Source organism: Carica papaya, chromosome 6 (assembly GCF_054855325.1).
Source record: "Carica papaya isolate Zhongbai chromosome 6, ASM5485532v1, whole genome shotgun sequence".
In the NCBI taxonomy this organism is placed as follows: domain Eukaryota; kingdom Viridiplantae; phylum Streptophyta; class Magnoliopsida; order Brassicales; family Caricaceae; genus Carica; species Carica papaya.
The window spans coordinates 29,218,440-29,242,020 of record NC_142314.1 but is presented as its reverse complement, the minus strand read 5'-3'; the positions used below and the strand labels follow the sequence as shown (position 1 = coordinate 29,242,020).

General features: G+C 35.9%; 2 protein-coding genes across 3 annotated transcripts; both read left to right on the top strand.

The window, feature by feature from the left end:
- On the top strand, positions 1-21,182 carry NPU (ATP-dependent helicase/deoxyribonuclease subunit B). 2 transcript variants are annotated; one of them, XM_088206465.1, is made up of 9 exons: positions 4-246; positions 381-443; positions 541-596; positions 1,249-1,342; positions 1,504-1,564; positions 1,766-1,847; positions 3,654-3,709; positions 20,645-20,708; positions 20,857-21,182. In XM_088206465.1, exons 1-9 carry the CDS (start codon positions 112-114, stop codon positions 20,918-20,920), a joined length of 675 nt encoding a protein of 224 aa, XP_088062591.1. In that variant the 5' UTR covers positions 4-111; the 3' UTR covers positions 20,921-21,182. The 2 variants fall into 2 exon arrangements, with proteins under 2 accessions (XP_088062592.1, XP_088062591.1); XM_088206466.1 differs by lacking the exon at positions 3,654-3,709 and having other exon boundaries at positions 1-246.
- LOC110811624 (uncharacterized) lies at positions 3,716-13,999 on the top strand. Its single transcript, XM_088206467.1, has 2 exons — positions 3,716-13,313; positions 13,390-13,999. Exons 1-2 carry the CDS (start codon positions 13,225-13,227, stop codon positions 13,604-13,606), a joined length of 306 nt encoding a protein of 101 aa, XP_088062593.1. The 5' UTR covers positions 3,716-13,224; the 3' UTR covers positions 13,607-13,999.
- Positions 21,183-23,581: the final 2,399 nt, after the last annotated feature.

Below are 23,581 nucleotides of genomic sequence, written 5' to 3'. Positions count from 1 at the left end.
CAGGTGGAAAAGACGCCTCTCCGGACTCCGGTTACCTTTTTCTTCGACAATCGGCGATCGCTTCACTTCTAGCAATAATTTCAGCGAAAGGGCGAAGCAAGGATTGCATCGATGGGCGATAAAGGAAGAAGAAGAAATTCTTTAATGCTGCTGCTACTCTTACTTTCACTTTCGCTTCCACCGATTTCTCTGGCTTACCGACCGGGAGATATTGTACCGATGAGCAAGATGGGTCAATACCACTCAGTACGCAGCCAGTTTCTCTCTAATATTTATCTGTGCAAGTAATTGTTCGCTGATATTCATACGCGAATCAGCGGATTTCATTTGATTTTATTGCCGTGGGTGGTGCTGAGTATCCGTTGGTTTTATGATTGCAGTCGAGAACAACGTGGCATGATGTTATTGGAAAGCACTGCCCTATATTTGCGGTTAATCGCGAGGTGTCTCACCAGAATTTATCTAATTGATTGTAGGTTTTACCGGATTTGATTTATTTTCTACAATTCTAATATTCCGGATTCAATTGGGGTTTTCTAGGTGTTGATTCCTCTAGCAAAGCCGATGGGTTATACGGGAGCTGATCCCTATAAGATGTGAGAAACTGAAACTCGTTGCTTTAGAATTGGAATGAGTGAAATTTGCTTGGTGAGAAACAAAATGGCAGCGCAAGTAGTCGCAGTTGTGATGTCTTGATGCCACTTTATAATGTTAAGGCTGGAACAACAGGACAAAAAAATAAAAGAGGCTAGATGATTGTGCCTTGATGATGGGTTATAATTTTTCGAACTGAGTTTACCTGAAGTTTGTGATTCTTGTTTATTTGTGGTTGTGCTAGTTTGTGGCTTCTTTGCCTAACTTCAATCTGGATTGTGTGACAGCATTTGCTTCACCATTTCCTTGATCTTGTTCCAGTTTAAAGAAGTTCAGTTTAATGATATTGCTTTTTATTACATGTCTGCTTTAGCAACAAAGCCAGACTGTTGAAAATATAGTTTTTATCACCTAGGTTGTGAAGCGTTACTTCTTCTTTTCTGTTCGCAATTGCATATGCATTCCTGGCATGGCTTGCGCATCCTTGAGATTTTTGTGTGGCTGAGTACAGTGGAATCTTCTCCACTTGCTTTTAATTTTGTGTTTTACATGATTTTATTTATTGCTCTAATATTCTTTGATTTACGTGTCTTTATCTTTCTCTCATAAGCTTGATGGGAATGCATGCTTTTTGAAATGTGACTATAACTGCAGATCATTTCAAATTGGAAGAGAAAAGTTTCTAATTCCATGGCTTTTAGTGGTAAATCGCAAGAGTTCTGAGGTTCCAATGATTGATGTGCATTTGGTATGTCTGCTTATTGTGGCTTTTGTTAATTTAGTATACTGTAATTGCATAGGACAATATACTACTTGAAAATGGGTGGTCCGGGAATGGTTTGTTTTAGTAGTTTGATAACCTGGCTGATTTTCATGGCTATCAACCTTTTCTTTTTTTGCCTAACACAGAAGTACTCGGGAGGTGATTTGCATGGTGTCACTGCTAAAGTTGTTGATATGCCACACCACTGTATGTTTTCATATCTTGAATTTACTTCTTGATCTTTACCAGGGACATGATTAAAATGTGAAATCAGTCTTTTACTATTTTTTTTTTTCATTTGCAAAAATAAATTGTGCATCTGTTATTTTTGTTGAAATTACCCCCTTTTTCCTTAAAACATTTATTTATAATGGGTTTGATCGCAATTTTGGTCTTTCTCCTCTACAGATGTGGTAATTCATCCAGATATTCATAAGCAATTCTGGGATCCTCAGCATTGGCCAAAACATGTGCTTGTCAGATACACATGGTTGGTATCTTTGCTAACGAAATTTATCTGGCCTACATTACGATGTACACTATTACTTAGTGTAACCTTGTGGAATATTATCTTCTTTATAAATGATAATGGATAATATCTAAAATCCTGTTACACTTTCGCATTACAGCAAACCACATTCTACACTTCTAATTGTAGCAATGTGCACCTTTCATTATTACATTATACTAAGTTAATCCATTTGTTCAAGAATTCCTTTCAATTGTATCGAAATGCATTTTGCACTTACAGTAATGTGCATCTTACACCATTACATTGTGCCAAGTTAAACCCTTTGTTTAAGAATTTCTTTAGTTTCAATATTCTACAAAACATAATATTCTTGAGAATCGATAAATTTTCATTTGTTATTGAACATTTTACCTTGAAAATTATATAGAAAATTCTTAAGAACTAATAAGAAAATTGAAAATACACTAAAAGTTTATCAGTTCCATTCTCTAACTGTATTTTTTTCGTGCATGCTAGTAGCAATGCCCGCCCTTCTTCAACTTTGTTCATGCATGCTAAGAGTGTTATGTATTGAAGGATGTTGAAACTAATGAAAATTTTTACGAAGAGGTTAATGTAGTACAATGTGATAGCACAAGATGCACATATTATAAGCATAGATTGTAATTTGATACATATTTGAAAATTTTAGATGACATTTTTAGATGTCATCCCTAATAGTAATCATAAACTATAGTTTCATCTCCTGTAGTTTAGCTTTATTGTAGTTCAAACTCTGTGTTTTTTTATGACAATTATAATTTGGTTTTTTGTTATTCCATGTAAAATTGTTTGTTTCTAAGGTTATTCGTCTTGTAACTGTTTGGTTTTCCCCTAATTTTGATTTATTTAGTGTTGAACTTCTATTTGTCCATATTTAGAAGCTCCAAGATGCCTAAATAGTTTGAAAAAATGTCTTTATGTAAAATTACAAAAAACCAAGTCACAGATTATCAAACTGTTAAAAAGAAAAGAGCACAGGGCTTGAGCTGCAATAAGGCTAAACCACATGGGTTGAATATGTTGTTTGTGTTGATAATAATAATTGCTATTATTATTATTATTGGATTTCTTTAGTAAACAAGTTAATGTGATCAAAAAGGAGCAAACATTTCTTTTATATTTCAACCGCAAGTGCCATATGATTTCTAAGGGTTATTTCAATTCTCAATGGTGCACACAATGCATGCCTTGGCTTACAGGGAGAATGGATGACATTAAACCATCTAATTTGATTTTATTGGCTGTATATTTGAAAGAGAATTCACTCTTCTATTTAATATTCTTGTCTATTAGAATTCTTTGGTCATTTTCATTGGTTAAGGCATTTGATTAAATTGTTACCAAACTGATTCCTTTAATTCACATATTCTTATGATCTGTCCCGTTCAAAATTTTGTTACTGCCCCTTCCAAATGGTTGAACATCTCAGCTGAGTCATGGGGAATGGCTTTTTCTGGTCAATTGATATTTGTTCATAGATAAAAGGCTTTACTTTGGAGGTTAGTGCTCCTTTTCTGCCTATTTTTGGTCTTATGACATGTAGGTGTAACTGAAACTAGGTTGTATCTTCTCTTCATTGTAGTCATTCCTTGTTGATATAAGTTATATATAAAATATGTTATACAATACCTGAAACATTTTTTGTTACCTTTTTCTGTGATAAAGGGCGTATGTATTTCTCCTTTCATTCTTCTCTTGAAGTTTATTTGATGTATTAAATTTTAAATCTTATTTTTTGTGAAGTTATGGAACCTTTGGTTAAAACTTTTATGGTAATGACAGGGAGGAGCAGTCAGATATAGATGTAACTGCTGGTTTTTATGTCTTATTTGGATCAGGTAAAGTATTATGCTTAATTTCTAGATTACTCTAACAAGTTTGATTCCACAATCAAACTGGTCCATCAGCCAAAAAAAAGAAAAGTCAAACTGATCTTCATATGGATTAGTGAAGAACCTTTCTTTCTTTGTGATTTTCGATGGCAAGTTCAAGAATTTAGATGTTTCTATGTTGCTAAGATTGTTAAGTTGCTGCATTAATCCCTTTACCAGAGGACTGGATCTCTTTCTTTCTCTTGCATGTGCATACAGGATATCCATTTCTGTGTATGGCATGGGGATCACAGCTATATTCTTGCATGCACTACAACTTTGCTAGAAAGCAAAATGAAATGATCTTTTTGATGGAAAAATAAATATTTACTTCAGAGCTAGTTAAAGGGTACAAAGGTTATTTCAAAAAGAATAAAAAGGTACGAATGTGAAGGATACCATCTAATGCCAACACAAGGCAAAAAAAAGAAGAAAATCTCATATAAAAATCAATTCAAAACTGCATTCTGGTCTCATTGCAAAAAAAAAAAATCCAAAGAAGCATATTAAGGAATCCATGATAATTAGCCCATAAGAAGCAAAGAAATTCCCAGAGAACAGACGAAGGTAAGTAGTTAGCCTTACAGATGTAACAAGCACTCCAAACACAACACCCATAAACCAACGAAAGGAGCTCTTCCCAAAGCATCCAACTTAAATACCCAAAGGAGGGCAAACCAAAGTCCCTAATCCTTGTCATGACACACATGTATCAAGGAAGAGCATGGTTTGATCTAAGAACTCGCTAGACCATTTGTTTTGAGCCTGTTGAAAATAAAAGTATCAAGAGTTTAATGATTCTTGGGAGTCAAAGTAATATTAGGGTTCTTATTATCACTAAGTCTGTAATTTTGTTTTTGTAATTTTTCCTTCTGTTAGTCCCTTTCAGTTAGCATATTGGTATAACCTAGAGAATATTCAGATGTACCAGTTGCTGACAGCTGTGAATTGTTCAACAATCCTCTAAGGATCAATAATTGACATCGTAAGTGGTGGACTGCACCAACCAAAATGCAATGAATAATTATCCAAAGTCTAAATTTTCTCTATTGTCTTTTCTGCATTCTCTCCCTCTCTACATTATTCTCTTCCCTTTATTCTTCTCGTAATCTCTCCCTCTTGCTCTTCTAAGCTCAGCTCTAGTGGACCATAATGAGTTAGGCCCCTGACAATTTGGTATTAGAGCAGAACGACCCTGGAGCACCTACCACAGCAGCTTCCAAACTGGCGAAGGGTAAAGAAAAAGTCACCATGACTGATGCTCAGAGGGTATCTCAGCTTGAGGACACCGTTTGTGGGATAGACCAGTGTTTCCAGGACTTCATGGTTGAAATTTATGAGTCCTTGGACATGATAATGGCAGAAAACAACGCCCACGTGGAGGCCATGACGGTAGAAACCATCAATACCTTACACCATAGCAGCCTCACCAAATGCATCTCTTTCACCACTAGTTAACGCATAGCCATATGGACACAGACAAATCTCACAAGCCCAACAAGAGGCATTCTACCCAACCTAGTGTTAGGGATACCGTGGGTGGTAGCTAAACACCGATGACCTCGGAAACATGGGAGGCAACTTACCCCCCATTTGATATTTATTTTTCCGGAGACAAAAACCCCAAGGCATGGTTGAGGTGCTGCCATAAATATTTTTAGGTTTATGGAACATCAGAGGAGCAGAAGGTGGAGATAGCTGCCTTGTTTCTTGGAGATAAGCTAGACACTTCGTATCAAGGCTAGCCAGCTCAAGAAGGGGGGAGGGATTTGATGTTGTTTGAAGCCGAACTCTATAGGTGGTTTTGGAACCTCTAGATGGCTAATGTGATAGGGGACTTCTACAAACTTACACAAGAAGGAACTCTATCGGATTACCAAGAACAATTTGAGGAGTTGAGGTTGATGATGTTGAAGATCAATCTGATGCTTGATGAAGCCTACTTCATATCAAGCTTCATAAGCGGCCTCAATGAGGAATTAAGACCCATCATCAAACTCTACAAATCACAAACACTTAGCATAACATATGAATAAGTACTGTTGCAGTCGAACACATTGATGCTCTGATGAGGCGACATAAATGGCTCTGGAAATATTCCTACCCCACTCACAAACACTTCTCACCCAATTTTTCCCAACACCCACCAGACGCCACTAGAAACTAGCCTCCTTCAAAATCCCATAACCCAAAACCTTTCGTTAATGCAAACCATACAGAAGGCTGAGGAAACAATGCATGTTCCAAGTGTGGAAAAAGGTATTTCCCAGGCTACCTCTACAGAGGGAAGCAATTTATGATGCTAAAAGTCACTAGAGAAAAGGAGGAGGAGGTGGAAGTTGAAGAAAAAAATGAACCAGTTGAAGAAGGTCAAGAGGAAACAATGGGGGAAATCTCCCTTCATATTGTCGAAGGATAGGAGAATAATAAAATCATTAAGGTATGAATAATGATAAACTCAAAGCCTACGCTAATCTTGATTGATAGTCGTAGCAACTGTGCCTTCCTTGATTGCAAGATGGCAGAAAGATGCAACATAACGCTTATTAAAACTTCAACACTCAGGGTGCTTGTGACCAATGGACAGACAATGAGGAGACACTTCAATACTCTTGAGCTAAATTGGAAGATACAGAGATATTAGTTCAGGTGTTCCTTTCCAATTGTGGAGCTTGGTCATTATGATGTTATTTGGGGAATAGACTGCATGTGAAGTTATGATCTGGTCTCCTTTGATTTTAAAAGGATGTAGGTGGCATCGTTACTATGGCCAAGGAGAGGGTGGTAATACAAGGGTTCATAGCGGAAGATGCCTTAAGGCCATTATCACAAAAAATATTGAGAAACTTGCACTCAAGGCGGCGCATAGAGTCAACAACACTATATACTCGAAATAATGCCAGCGAAGGATAAAGGAAAAAGAAGGAAGAATCAGTAGTAAGGAGCCACTTAAGGCCTTGATCAAGAAGTACGGGGACATTTTTAAGGAGTCGAAGTCTCTGCCTCCAAAAAGGAATTAAGATCTTGCTATTTCTCTAATTCTAGTGCGAGCTCTATCAACATTCGACAATACTGGTATCGTTATTTTTAAAAAGAGGAAATAGAAAGGTAGATAGTTTAGATGCTAGACCAATCCATCTAGTGGAGCCACAGTCCCTTTGCTTCCCCTGTGTTGCTCGTAAAAAGAAGGATGGGGTCTTGGAATTTTGCTTGGACTACGAAAAGCTCAACACCATCATTGTTAAGAACCAATATCGATAGTTGATGATCTCCTAGATGAATTGCATGGGATGACCATGTTCTTGAAAGTACATTTGAGAGTTGCCTATTACCAAATCAGGCTCAAACCAGAAAACACTCATAAAACTATCTTCTAAACACACCACAAGCATTTTGAATTCAAGGTGTTGCCTTTCGACCTTATTAAAGTCCAGACAATGTTCACTCATGAACTGGGTCATTCTTACCAAAATTTTTATTTGTATTTTTTTAATGACATCTCAATCTACAACTTTTTAATGCCCTAACATATAGAGCACCTAATGTGTTTGAACTTTTCAGACAACACAAGTTGTACCTTAGAAAACAAATGCTGCTTTGACAAGAAAATAGATAGAGTGTTTAGGCCACGTAATCACAAAGGAAGAAGTGCAAATGGACCCTAACAAAGTTGAGGCTATGATCACCTAGCCACGATCCACTATTGTCAGGGACCTAAGGGGCTTTCTCAGCCTCATGAGGTGTTATTAGAAGTTTAATCAAGGATATCTGAGGATTCGTCGACCCTTAAGATAACCATTCAAGAAGAATGCCTTTCAATGGAGTAAAGACGTTGCGAGAGCTTTGCAACAACTGAAGGAAGTTATGACTCAAGCACCTCTCTTATCACTTCATGATTTTTCGCAACCCTTCATGTTGGAGAATAATGCAAGGGAGAAAGGAATTGGGGCAATATTGATGCAGCAAGGGGAACCAGTAGTCTTCCTCAGCAAGGCCCTAAGTCTAAAGAACCAATCTCTCTCAAAAGTTGAGTTGCTTGCCATTGTCATGGCTATTATACATTGGAATCACTATCTGGAAGGAACAGAGTTTCATCATTCACACTGACTAGCAATGCATTGAACACTTGTTAAAGCAGCAAATCTAGACATTCTGCAAGCAAAGGGAATTTTGAAACTACTGGGTCTCAATTATAAGATCCACTACAAGAAGTGGATAACAAACAGGGTTGTTAATGCCTTGTCTTTCAGGGACTTTCAATGAAGTGGAGAACTTATCATGATCACTTTCTTGATTGTGCCTTCATGGATGCAAGATATCCACTAGTCTTACTAAGGGGATACTACAGCTCGAAGTCTCATTACATAGCCATCCATAACGCCTAAGACAAGACCTCCTTATTCCAATGAATGAGATCTCTTAAGGTATAAAAGTAAATTTCTATATGTGAGAAGGAACCAAACTTAGTGAATAGTTGCTACATTATCATCATGACTCTTTAATAGGAGGCCACCCAGGAATTCGGGGAACTTATGTTCGATTCAAGTAAGGGGTTTTTCTAGCCTAGAATGAAACAATATGTGGCAGACTAGGCTCAAAGGTGCAATGTGTGCCAATGCTAGAAGGGAGAAAATGTATCTTATCCAAGAATATTGCAAACTCATGGTCCCTAACCAAGTATTGACACATATTACCATGGATTTTGTAGAGAAACTACCAATATCTGGAGGGAAAGATACAATCTTGGTGATAGTGGTTTGGTTCATAAAATCTAATTAATATATCGTGCTATCATAACCTGTTTACAGCTTTGGCTACCATCCACAATATGATTGATAGATAGAAAGGGTCAAACAATGCATTGATAACTATCTTAGATGCATGACCTTCAGAAGACTGAGAGAATGGACTAGGTGGTTGAGCCTAGTAAAATGGTGGTGTAATAGTGTTGGGTAGAATATTTTGTTGCTCCACTAGTTGAGATATTTTTATTTTATAATCATTCCCATAATCTTTCTCATAATGATGTAATTATTTAGTAAAATTAATTAAAATTTCTATAATAATGTAAATTTATTTATTCATATATAGAAATTCTGTTTATATACCCCAATTGTAATGTCATAAGAAATATTAGAAAATAAAGTTAATATTTTTTTTTCCAAAATTTTCATAGTATCGGAGCCAAAATAAGGTTGTTTTGGGGTTCTAATTTAAGGATTTTTTTCTAAACCCTAAAATATCACAATAGGTTGAGTTGGTACCCACTTATCAAGATTTAATCTCACCACCTACCCAGACTAAGTCGCAGCTCACCACCGGCCTGCTCCCTAGAATCCGGTGGCCATTTTCCCCTATCAAGATCTAATCTCACCACCTAACTAGACTGAGTCGCAGCTCACCACTGGCCTGCTCCCTAGAATCCGATGACCGTTTTCCTCGTGTGTGAGCCACATATGCCGCCAGCAGCAGAAGCGCATGAGCCATACGCGCCACCAACAAAGCTCCATTTGGCCTGAAAATTGTCGGGACGCCGCCAAAAACTCCCGATCGAGACAGATTTGGCCTTATCGCACGTTATCAGGCTCAAATTGTGCATCTTCAGCCTTCCTTCACGCGGCTGAGCTTTCGCTGCGTTCCGCGATGCACGAAGACGACTCATCTGCTCCTTTCTGCGAGCCATTCAGATCTAGTTTCTCCATGCGCCGAGTCGACATGCCTTCTCTGGTTCTGTTTTTCGAGTGCCACTACACTTGCCAATGTGTCTGCTGCCGCTTCATCATTGGACATATTTGTTTTGGGTGATTTTCTTCAAGTTTGCAGCATCTTTTCAGCCTCCATTGGGTAGGATCTCTAGATGATAGAGGGTTAAATACTAATTATTGCACACTGGTAGAAAACAACCTGGTTACTTAGTAAAGAAAGAAGTAGAATGTAGTTGCTCGTTCCAGCATTGACTAGGTGGTAAATGTTTTAATGTTGCAACATCTTTCCATAACATGGTCTGCAAGCTGGATATCTGTGATGTTTTTTCACTAATTTGAGGGAGAGTATTGATTAAAATATTATGTTGCTCCATTAATTGAGATATTTTTACTTTATAATCATTTTCGTAATCTTTTCTATAATGATGTAATTAATTAGTAGAATTAATTAGAATCCTTATAATAATGTAAATTTCTTTATTTATAAATAAGAATTCTGTATATATACTTCGATTGTAATGTCACAAGAAGTATCAAAAAATAAAATTAAAATTTTTTTTCTAAAATTTTCAAATTATATCTACCAAATCAACCTTAACATGCCTCCTTTCACTACCTTGTATCGCTACCTGCTTCCCCTCATTACTGAACAGATGACCAAGGAAACACAAGTGGCAGAATTGGAAGAGTTGGTAAAGACCAGGAAGGAAATGAGCAAAATGCTGAGGGACAATAGTAGAGTCATATAATTGGTTGAAATTATTAGCGAATAGTAAGAAAACTGAAAGAACATCTTGGAACAAGCATTCCAAGTTGGCTCTTAAGTAATGTGGTCCGTTCCAAGTTGAAGCAAAGATTGGGTCCATTGCATATTGGCTCAAGATGCCCCCAGGAACAAGCATTCATCTTGTGTTTCATTTGTCACTGCTCAAAAAATATGTAGGAGACCTCAAGCCAGAAGACAGTACATTCCATATAACAGACTCTGAAGGTCAAATCAGGGTGGAGCCAGAAACTATTCTATAGAAAAGGACTATTAATAGTTGAGAAAGGCCCATAGAGCAAGTTCTAGTGAAATGGCTCAACATGGAACCAGAAGAGACAACTGGGAATGCTAGAAACTTCTGAAGGGGCAGTTCCCTCATTTGAATCTTAATGACAAGGTTTTGGGCCGAGGAAGGGGTGATGTCAGAACTTGAATTATTCTTGGGAGTCAAGTAATATTAGGTGTTATTGTTAAGTCTGTCGTCTTCTTTTTGTAATTTTTTCTTGTCATTCCCTTTCGATTAGCATATTAGTAGCACCTAGAGAATATTATGATGTAGCAGCTGGTGACTGCTGTAAATTGTATGACAGTCCTTGATTGGACCAATGATTGGCATCTTAAATGGTGGATTGCACCAACCAGAATGCAATGAAGAATTAAACTCTCTCTACTGTCTTTTGTGCATTCTCTCCCTCTCTACATTCTTCTCCCCTTCCCTTTGTTCTCTTAATCTCTCCCTCTCACTCTTCTAAACTCAGCCATAGTGAACCATAATGAGTCAGGCTTCTAACAAGAAGTTGAATCATAACCCTTTACATGAAGAACGCAAAGTCTTCAAATTGCACAAGTGAAAGTCTTGCCATGAAAACTAGAATAATGTTAAGATGAGTAAAAGGTACTTGTATGTATATACACTTGAAGAGTCCAAGGTTGAAACTATTATTAAAATGAGGAGAAACATTAAAAGGCTTAGGGATGTAGAGCAAAGAAAACATAACATCTAATACTTGATCATTTAAATTCTTGAAAAACAGGAAATTCTAAGAGTTGTGTCCATTGTGTTGGTTGATGAAGTGCCACCTCTCGAGGAACAACCACATTAAGGACCCTTTCTCTCTCCTCTCTATCTCTCTAAAATTCTCTCTAGCTTTTGCGACTGTATCCAACCAACCAAGACCACCATTTCTTCTTCTTCTTCTTGTCTCCTATTGTTTTCAACGAACATAAATAACTGTGCTAACGCTTTAAACATTTTTTGGCCGACCGAACTCTTATCCTGTCCCCATAATGTCTTCAACTAGTGCCAAAAGATTTGTACTTATTGGGAGAAAATCCTTCAATAGTGTCTGTGATGGAAAGAACCTAGACGGACTGAGAATCTACGAGAATGGAAGAGGCAACAGATTCTCCATTGCGCTCAACAAAAAAAAGTCGATTGGATAGTTGAAGGTTTGAGCGATTTTTACTGGAACAAAGGCGGAAAAACCTGGGGAAGAAACATAAAAAGTGAGAATCAACATCTCTTTATTGCCATGGTCTGGAACGAACGAGGCCGAAATCTTGTCCTCTCGGAAGAAAATGAAAAATCAGTTAAGAGAATCTTCTTTCCTGATGGTTTTGAGGTTGGGGGCTGGTGGAAAATCATGAAAGCTATTTTCGAGCTTACCGAAACTCCCCTACAAAACCCTTTCACAGCTCCCACAAACACTAAAAAGCCTCCTTCATGTTTCCAGTAGCCACCAGTAGATGCATCTTATAGATTTCTTTATGCTGTCCTACCTGCAAAAGCAGTTTCAGCATTCTTTTTGCAATGGTTGGCAAGAAATCATACGCAGAACTGTTGAAAACCAATATAGTCTGCCTTAGTCGGGCGAAGGAGAAAGTACCTGACCCGTATATGAAAAACTCGATTTTTGAAATTCAAATTATAAACCACCGGGCAGGAATGCTTCCAAAACAATTCCGGTCCAAACTATAGTTTAGAAGCCCAAATACTCATCACCTTCAGATAGGAAAGCAAACAATCCAGGACTCAAATACACTTAAGCGGGCCTAAGCTTAGTCCCAAACAAGAAGAGCAGCCCAATCAAGAAAGCGCTGAAGGTAAATTGGGTTTGGAGAAAAAAGAAAAAATCCACGAACTCAAACCTGCACACATGTCCAAACCTGCTGGAAGAAACTCTGCAATTCTCGAGCAGAGAAAATGAAGAAGAAAATGCAGCAACCTAGAACCCTAAACAGACGCCTTCCTGCGATTCATCTGAGTTTCAAAAAGGAATTGGGAGGCCTGAATGTGATCTTGCCTTGACTGTGTTTCTCTCAAACAGATGGCAAAATGAAATGTCATCAATCCCTAACCCAGGTATGAATTTAGATGAAGTTTCTCAATTAGGATTGATGATACATGCACAAGGACCGAACATAGGGATGGAAATGGTGATACATGCTTAAGAACAAACGCCGATCGGAGAAAACATTCTTCAGAATGATAAAATCAGGCACATTGAAAAAATTATAGCCTCTCTTCACAAGCTGTTAAATGACAACAAAAGATATGACCCTATACTATTTTCTGAATGGATTGCACAGAATATTCTATGCATCAGTGAAGAGTTAGGTACTTTTTTCTTTGGTTATGAATTGAAAACACAACCTATTTTTTGACTTACAAATGAAAATAGAAGGAAGAAATTCTGAGCCTTTCTTATTGCAATCGGGAAAGAAGAAACAGAACGAAAATATGTCAAAAGAATTAAAGAGACTCCATTCCTCCATAAACTATGATGGACACAACAAGAAGACCAGGGCATCAGGTGATGAAACCAAAATTATCAAATGATAGAAAAAATCCTATCTTGAAATGTTAGAGGTTTAAATGACCAGAGAAAGAGAAGTATCATTAGAGGCTGTCTTAACAGATGAAAACCTTCAATTGTTTGCCTCTAAGAAACAAAAATGGAAATGATCATTGAGAAGATAATTAAAAGCATTTGGCGAATGGACGAGGTGCGATGGCAGTTTCTCCCTGCCAAAGGGTCTGCTGGTGGGATCTTAATTATGCGGAGAAAAGATCACGCTCTATGCTACAACTTCCTTTCAGGTGAGACCACTCTGTCATGTCTTTTTTCCAACTTAAATAATGGAATCCCTTGATATTTTTCTGGTGTATACTGCAGGGGTAATAATGATGAAAGGACAAAACCTGGTGAAGAATTATCTGCTATCAGAAACTTATGGGGCAATAGAGGTGTTGTCGAAGGTGATTTCAATATGGTTTTAAGAAGTTCTGAAAGGACAGGCAGAACTATGTCTTCAAAATCTGATATAGAGGAATTTCAAAAGTTGATTGACAATTTGGATATCAATGATCTTCCATTAAAAGGGGGCAGGTGATCTTGGAGCAATCAAAGGGAACATCCATTTTATTCAAGAATTGACAGATTTCTGGTTTCATCCGACTTGCTTCTTGAACTAGTTTGGATCAATCAAAATGTGCTCTCTAGACCTACTTCAGATCATTTCCCAATCATGCTCTCCTTTAACGGAATCAAATGGGGTCCTATTCTATTCAGGCTTGATAATAAATGGCTGGGTAATGACAGCTTCAAATCCCTAGTGATAAATGTCCGGACTCATACTCATATTTCTGGCACCATCAGCTTTAGGATTGCTCAAAAATTAAAAAGACTTAAAATGGAAATCAAAAGTTGGGCAAAAAATGCAAGCATAATGGAAGAGGAAAACATCAACGACATCCTATTGGAGATTGATTTTCTTGACAGAAAAGAGGAAAATGTTTCATTGTCTGTAACTGATACAAATAGAAGGAATCTCTTTGAAAACTGATTGAAAACTACATTTAGAACCAATTTCTTGGAAACAGAAATCAAGAGAGAAACGGCTTAGAGATGGGAATAAGAATTCTAAATATTTTCACATGTTAACTAACCACAGAAGAAGAGTAAATTTTGTTGACGAACTTATTGTGAATGACAGATACATCAAAGGTAATGAAGCTTTGAGAGAATGGGCAAAAGAACTCTTTCAGAAATTGTTTTGTGAAGAATATAACTACAGACCCAATCTTGACAATCTCCCATTCAACAATTTAAATGATAGTGAAAGAGATCAGCTTGAAGAAAAATTCACTGAAGGGGACAAAGCCCTAGGTCCGGATAGTTTCAACATCAAATTCCTTCAATCTTTTTGAGACATCATCAAATGTGACATATTAGCGTTATTCAATGATTTCTACAACCACAACACTTGTGTAAAATCACTAAACTCCACTTTTCTTGTCATGATTCCCAAAAGACCTCAGTCAAAGAATTATAATGGTTTTCGTCCTATAAGTCTCATTGAGTGTATTTACAAATTGTTATTCAAAGTACTAGCAAAAAGATTGTCAAAAGTACTAAAGAACATCATTGAAAACTATCAGCACATATTCATTCCTGGGAAACAGATTGCTAATGCCATTTTAATTGCTAATGAAACAGTTGACGAAGCCATTAGACTAGCAAACAGTTGACGAAGCCATTAGACACAACAAGGAAGGAATTCTGTGTAAACTTGACATAAAAAAGGAATTTGATCACGTAAACTGGAATTTCCTGGATTTTATGTTTTTGAGACTTGGTTTTGGACCCAAATGGAGAAGCTAGATAAAAACATGTGTTTCCACTACTAGTTTTGCTGTGATCGTCAACTGCAGACCCTCCACTTTTTTCAATGCCTCTAGAGGTCTACGGTAAGAGGATCCCCTTTCTCCACTCTTATTCATTATTGTGATGGAGGCACTGAATCAACTTATTGAGAAAGCAAAATCACTGAATTTGATTAAAGGGATTTCTATAGGTAATAGAGATCACAAAACGAAAATTTTTCATTTTTTCTTCGCTGATGATATACTAATTTTCTGTCAACCGAATTTCATCTCCTTCATCTTCCTAAAATGTATTATACTATGCTTTTAGGCTGTCTGCAGTTTAAATATAAATCTTTAAAAATCTGAAATGGTTTTGTTAGAAAACAGCTCCAGAAATGAAGATTTTAGTGTGGTTTTGGACTGCAAGCAGACACAATTACCTATCACTTACCTTGGCGTTCCTCTTGGCACCAAGCACAATGATAGTAATTGCTGGGAACCTGTGATCGATTTGTTCAATAATAGATTATCTACTTGGAAGAAAAAATTTCTATCAAAAGGAGGTAAATTGATCTTGATTAAAAGCACACTCTCCAATCTTCCGATTTACTTTTTATCGGTGCTTAACATACCAAATAAGGTGGCAAAGAAAATAGAGCAGATCCAATGTAACTTTTTTTGAGGTGATAGTGAAAATTACAAGAAATACCACTTAGTGAATTGGTTGGAGATCAAAAAATCTTTAAAAGAAGGGGGTTTGGGACTAAAATCAATAGTCAAACTAAATAAGGCACTTCTTGGTAAATGGATTTGGAGATATTGGAATGAAAATGACAGACTCAAAATAGTATAATGACAATCCACAAAATCTTTCTTATATTAAAAACAACTATGGTTATAATTTATGGAAGAACATCATCACATTAAATAATGCGATATTTCAGTGCTCAAAATGGATTGGTAATGGGTTCAAGGTCCGTTTCTAGAAAGATTTTTGGTGTAGTTCAGAAAAATTAAAAGACAAATATCTCCTTATCTATGGGATTGCTAGAAACAAAGCTGTCACTATAAATGATATTGCTGGTTCAGTCATTCCTGCCTCTTGGAGTGTCACAGTGATGAGGAACCTTCAAGATTGAAAACTAGAAGGTTATCAATCCTTACTTTACTTATTGGCAAATATATAGTTACAAAATTAAAACGATAAACTGCATTGGAAATTAAAAAAGAATGGCCTTTTCAGTGTTAGCTCTCTTTATTCTTTTTTGGCCGGTCATAATTCTAATGAAAAATATCTTTTTCCCTCAAAAATCATTTGAAAATTGGGTGCCCCCCCTAAGAATTGTTTCTTTTTTTTGCTTGGGAAGCTGCAAAAAGAAAAATCCTCACAATAAACAATTTGATGAAAAGAGGGCATACTACTGTCAAAAGGTATTTCTTATGGAAGAGATCTCTTGAATCATTTAATCATTTACTATTGAAATGTCAAATATCTCACAAACTTTGGAGCGTGATACTTGAGCTTTTAGGGATCTTTTGGGTAATGACAGATTTTGTTTATTGCAAACTTCCGGTATGGAAAGGTCTGAATAGTAATAAAGCGCTTAGATTAATTTCTCTTACCATTTTCTGAATTTGGAAGCAGAGAAACAACAGGGTTTTTGAGGGGCTCGAACAAGACTTTAATAACATCAAAGATAAATGGTTTTGTTAGTTTGCCTCTATTGTTTTAGAGCATAATTTAGAATATTTTGAAAATTTAGATTTTATTGTAAATATGCTAATTGACATGTAAATTTTTTGTAAATGGGTGGTGCTCCTTTAGCACCTCACATTAATACATCTTCTCTTCTTTTATTTAAAAAAAAAAAAAAAAAATGAAGCGCCAACCTCTCTATTTATTAAATGTCTTTGCTGACAATGTCTGTTAGTGTTGCCAAGAAGTTGGAGTCTATTCAATACAGGTTTTATAGGGTGTCCTAAGGAGCAGAGGAGATATTTTTAGTAGCTTGGGATGTGGTTAAACAATCGATCTAACACGATGGTTTGAGTTTGACATCTTTGGTTGAGGTTAACAAGGCTTTTCTAGGAGATGATTATGGGGGTTTGCGTTGGATGGTGATAGTTTGTGGAGGAGAATAGTAAGTGCTAAATTTGGCATGGGAGGATGGTTGGTATACGAGGATTCTTTCTATGCTGCATGGTATTGGTTTGCGGAAGATATGCATGGGGAGAAAGGAGTTTGTGAAATGCATTAAGCTCCAGGTTGGATCTGGTGAGAGTAAGATTTTGACATGACGAGTGGTTATATGGTGGAGCGCTCAAAACTTGGTTTCTCTGGATTTCTGTTCTTGCGCGATATGATGATTCCAAGGTTCAAAAGGCTTTCTGAGGCTTGGGGGAGAAGTACTTGTGGTTTGTGGAGGTTTCTAGGAATCTAAATGATTGGCAGGTTGATAAGTACGAATCTCTTCTGTTTTTTTCTTTCCAAATGTACTCTTAATGGAACGAGGACCACCCATTTGGAGGCTTAACTTCAAAGGGTTCTTTGTTGTTGAGATTTTTTACATGCATCTGGCCAAGAAGAATGGAACTAGTATGGAACTGCCTGCAAAGCTGTTCTGGAAGGTAAAGATGTCTCATAGGGTGGCTTTCTTTTGCTTTGGAGGTTGCTAGAGAGTATCCTAACTTTGGATGAATTGACTAGCAAGGGAAAAACTTTGATTAATAGCTGCTACTTGTGCTAGAGTGATGCAGAATCATGTGGCCATATCCTACTGTCCGTTTGCCTATCATTTGTGGACATTAGTGGTATCAACTGGGTAATAGCTGGTTTGATGAGGGATGAGATTACGGCATGGAAAGGGGCCTATAAAGAAAAGAGGTCTTCAAGTCTTATTCCCTCAGTTACCTTCTGCATTATCCGGAAAGAAAGAAATATAAGAGCTTTTGAGGTTACTGACTCGAATTTTGATCAATCAAAAAGTATTTGGTTCTAGACCTAAGTTTTCTTTTTATCAAGGATCATTCTCTTAATTCATGTGATGATTTTAACGCTTTATAGATATTTTGCATGATATGTGAATCATGTATTTGGGTTGCATCCTTTGGTATTTTTGAATAGACGATATTTTTTCTTTCAAAAGAAATGTTGGTGGATGAAGGTGATAAATAGAAATACTACGTGTGACAAAAGGTTCTAAAGGTGGGAAAAATGCTAGCAAGGGAAGATCATCACCCCAGATATCTTCCTAGAACGAAATCTGGGAGCCATTTCCTACCCTCAAAAGAGAAAGAGGAATGAAAAGGTCATAGAGCTGAGAAATGACTTTCTAGAGGCTTTTGAGCTGTGGTTCTCCTAGCTTTAGAATTCCAACTATTCCTTCACAATTGATGCTCATTCTTGATCACTCTTTTCTACAAAGAAAAGATTCATGAGGGAAATACCTATAACAATTTGGTCAATAAAGAGAGGTTTTTAGATATCAAATTCATAGTACCTATGCCACCATCTTTTCTATAGGATGAATCTCACCTGCATTAAACAACGAAAGTTTCTGATAATCCTCTTGGTTTTCATAACTATCCCCCTTGGGATTGTAAATAAAGAATATTTAACAAAGAAGCTTGAATAAGACTTATCTTATCTCCTAGAGAAAATACCCTGCCCTTCCAACACCCTATTCACCTAGAAACCATATTCACCATTGGATCCCATAATGACTTGACCCAAGAGTTGGCCCTTATGGGAAAAAATGCCTAAATAGATACAGGCCAAGATAAAATGCCAGACTCAATAAGCACAACAAGTCTTCTATTGGCAATGTCCTCAGTATTAATCCCCACAAGGCCACTCTTGTTAAGATTGATACATAAACCAAAAATGCACTTAAAAATTTACAATAAAGTGGGCTCGTTATTGATCACTTGGTCCCATAAATACTAAATTCAAGGGTTAACCATAAAAGAACAAATGCCTGAATAGGTATAAGCTGAAAGAAAATGCCATGCCCAATGTAATGACAATATCCTCAACAGTAATTGCCACAAGGCTATTCTTGGTAAGGCTGATATGTAAATAATAAATGCATTAAAAATTTTGCAATCAAGTGAGTTCACCATTGATCGCATGGTCGCTATGTGAAAGGAGTAGAATTTTATCATTTGCAACCTGCAAAAGAAAAATCTTTTTCTTGCCTGCCCAACATAAAGGCCTTTCATCAAAGCCTTCTTTGACCTGTGGGTCATCTCTGGTTTAAGAACATCTACCACAATCGTAAAAGGAACAGGGAAGAGGGCCCCCTTGTCTCATCCTTCTCAGCCCACAAAACCACAAGTTAGACATACCATTGACAATGACCACAAAAGATACTGAAGATGGACACCTTCTAATCTACCTCTGCCAGAGATGACTTTGGTCTTTTCTAAAAATGATTTTGTCTAAAGGAATCACAATTGCTCTATCATAATCTTTTTCAAAGATCAATTTTATAGATCATACCCACACGACAATCCTTCAATCTTACCTGGTTACCCACTCGAGACCAGTGGGTAGGAGTGGATTAGTAGGTAATCCACTTAATTGGCTATTTCTATTCTCCACCAGAAGTGCTGGACAGCCTTGGCCAAGCTCTAGATGAGGAAGTATACCTTGCTTGGAAGAAAACAGAGCCACCGACCTGCTTAACCTACCTCTTAAGCCTCCCTTTTCAAGCTGTCATCTCTCCTTTCAAGCAGTTTTTCCTTAATCTGTCCTTGTTATATTTTGTTCAACAGGTTTGTGTGCTTTTGGTTGGGAGTGGACAGGGACTACTTGGCTGGGATTCTCTGCTGCAATCATAACAGTTATTATCTTTTGAGATAATTGGCAATTGACGTTGTGAAATTGATATTCTCTTTTTCCATTGGAGCCTTCTGTGCTTCAAATAGGATTTGTAGACTCCTCCAAACAAACTGTAAGTTGGGAGCCAATTCTTTCAGAATACTGTTGCATCCTACTTGTTTCACATGATCATTTTTTGTCTCCCTCCCCCAAAGAATTCTATGATTATGAAAAAGCACCTTTTGCCATTTCTCCTTTCTGCAAAGAACGTTCTGTCAGGTTATCTGCACTTCCTCCAGAAGTTCTCCATTTCTTTCAACTCCCATAACCCTATCCTCCATTAAGATTCTCTGGAACCATCCTCTTCCACTCTTAGCAATACTTAAGCAATAAGACTGACCTCCCTCTTTCAAGGCTATTCCAACTTGACAGGGATGTGATTAACTGAAAAATTAGATATTTGTCCCTTCAGTGATAAGGAAGTTAGACTTCTTTTTCCCAATATGCCCAAACATGAAAAGATACAAACAAAAGGAATTGTTTTAGTATTTTTTGTAATTCTCTAACATGGAAAGAAAAAGCAAAAGGAATTGGTTTATCTAATGTATCTCACTTCGAAAAAAAAAAAATAAGGCTAAATATTCTTCTGTTTTTTCTTCTTTTAATTATGAAATGTTTATCATGGCTTTAGTTGATGCCATATAGGTTTGCGCAATAGCCAAACAGGGCCATTTGCCCTGGTTTAGAGGGGTGTAATAGTTCTGGAGTGAGATTGCTGCCAAGACTTTTGAAATTGTATTAACTTTTTATTTGTCTGCATACCAGCCTTGTCCTCAGGGGGGAAAAACCTAGGGTCACTTTTGGGTTTGTCCATTAATTTGTACAACCTTGAATATATATGGTACAAGAATAAACTTGCTTCTGGAGTCACCACTGAAAGGGTATTTATGTTTGTAACCAGGGCTGATGTTGAGCTTTATTCTCTCAATCTACATTCTGCAATCATCTCGGGACAAATTTGCTAGGTACTCTTTCCATATCTTGGAAGCTTCTCTTTCTTTTTGAGCTTGTACTGAATGATGCAATCTAAAACCACAAGATATACAGAACTGACATGGTTTGATGAAAGCAGTATCTCTTGTTTTACTAAGGAAATTTTGCTAATTTTACTAGGTTTGTGAGGGAGACAGTGGTGGAAAGCAGCAGCCCCTCTGAAGGAGTAGCAAAAGTTGAATGATGTAATGGTTTGATACGATAGATAGATACTCCTTTTGAGTCCAGGATAATTTTGGGGATAGAGATTTTCTTCATAGCTTGTCTGTTTTTTAAGTTGGTGAGAGTGTAGTTGAATGAGTTGGGGTTTGAACGAGAAGTGAAGTTACAAGCTATGAAAGTGGGTCAGGGTCATTTTGAAGCATAGAATGTCAATGAACAAATTGATTGTATCCTAAGCAAAACCTTTTACTGGAAATATACTAAACTTATGTTTCCTTGCGTTACTGAATTTTATTTATTTATTTATTTATTTATCATTTTTCTGCATCTGGTCCATTTGGAAGGAGGTAGCCGGTCTTAGGGCCGAGCTGAGGTGGTTTGATTTCTCAAATGCTGCAGTAGTTCTGCTTTTCTCATTTTGGGTTTTGAGTGGCATGGATGCCTAAAAAAGGTGGCAAAAATTCAGTGCAGGCTCCCTAAATATGCACCAACAAGACAATCTTTCAAATTTGTAAGTGTTTATAGATAAAAACCTGTAATTGTTGAAAATAAAATTTTAGGTTTAGAAAATAATAATGAGACTGTTGTATGAGTTTGAAAAGAATGAGAAAATTTTGAAAATTCATTTTATTTTTAACTATTATTTTTCAAATCTCATTTTATTTTAAACATACCTTAATATCTTTTATTTTGAAATCACACTGTAATAATTTTTTTTTAAAAAAAAAAAAAAAAAACAAATCAGAGTATTGGGAAAGAGAATATAAACTTACTTTGAGTAAATACAACGGTAAATAAAATAATTGTAACAATTGTTTATTTTTCTCCTTGTATTTCATTTGAGAGTTCTTAGTTTAACACTTGTAAGTGGTCTCTTGAGAAAATTAAATCTTCATTTGGATAACGAAACAATATTTTCTAGTTTTTATTTTATAAATTCAAATATGTTTTTACCTAAATCTCAAGGTTTAATTTAATTAAAATGATTATAAAGTCTTTGTATTTAAAGTTTATGGATTTAAGTAACTAATAAGAAAGTGGTTTGATATTTCCTCTCATGATAGTTTTTTACTCTAATATTGAATTGTTTATGATAAAATTTTTCTGAATTTTAAAGAACATAATATTTAATTGTTTAAGATAAAACTTGTCTTCCTCTAACTCATGTTGCAATATGAATATTAAAAATCAGAGTCTTAAAAAAACATGAAGGAACAATAGACCTTGAGAATTTTTTGTTGAAAGAAATTAGTTTCTGAATTATCTTCTTTCCATGTTTATAATAATTCACGCAAGTTTCTCTTAGGAAACGACTATATATTTTTTGTGCTCATACAACAAAAGTTAAATTTTTTAATAAATAAATACACTCGTACACATAAGAGAGACTATATAGTTATAGCAAGATCATGCTAATAATGCAACCAACTTAAATCTAACTTGGATAACCATACATTGGCCAATTCTTTTCCATTTGTACTAAAATTTTTATGTTTTTTCTCGAATATTCTTAAGTTTAAATCATGTGCCTGCAACAATAGTAATTATAACTAACTTGGATAACTATATAAAGTAGGACAAGAATCACACAATAATTAGGATTTCACTCATTTTGGTCACGTTAAAATCAAGTTTTTTTTTATACTATTCTTTACTTTTAACTTTTTAAATATCATAAGTACTCGTCATTGAGTTTAATTTCTAACTTTGATATGTAGTATTATTAACTAAGATTTTACTCGCTATGGAATGTATAATATTAACTTTATATTTTTACTATATCTCTTTAATATTTATTACTAGATCTCCGATTTTTTTTTCTTCAGTACTTATCATCAACAATGACGATTATTGTTTGATTCATAATATTTACTTTTGAACCACTATTTATTCATTCAGCCAACATGTGTATCAAAATATGCTCATTATAATAGTTAATGCAGTCAGTGTTGGTACACAAAGTTCATCAATCTTTGGATCTCATTGTAAGAGATCATTAAGAGTTTATGCTCTTTCATTGATAGTTCAATCTTTTTTATTATACATGTAGGTACTAGACCAAAGTGGCTAATTTTTGTTTTTTTTTTTGTTTTTTGGGTTCAAAGTATTTGATTACATAACTTTATTTGAGTAATGACCCTTATTTTTATAATGGTTTTTTTTTTTTTTTACAAAATTGGTTGTGACAAATATTTAAAATATAAATTAAAGCTACCCCTCCAAATCCTTATATATTTTCCCATTTTCATTGGTCCTCACAACTTCAATTATTATTTATTTTGCTTCCTAAAAGATTATTATTTCTTTTAGATGACAACTCCAATTATTTGAGTTCGTGTGAGAATATTTTTTTAAAACTAAAAAAAAAAAAAAACCCATCAATTATTTGAAGTTTAAGCTCAAATGAAATGATTAGTGATGATGGTCGTGTCCCCCGGTTCCCCCACACCCACCTGAATTAATTTTTCAGACAATTAGGACTCTCTCAATCTTTCTAGGGTTCTCTTCATAGGGACAGCTTCTATCTAATATATATATATATAAACACACACATATACATACACACGCACGTGATTTAACTTTATTTAAATAAAATATAATTCCAATAACCAATCCACTTCTTAGTTAATAATATAAAAACTAATATATATTCCGTTGTAGTAAAAAAAAAAAAAAAAAAGGG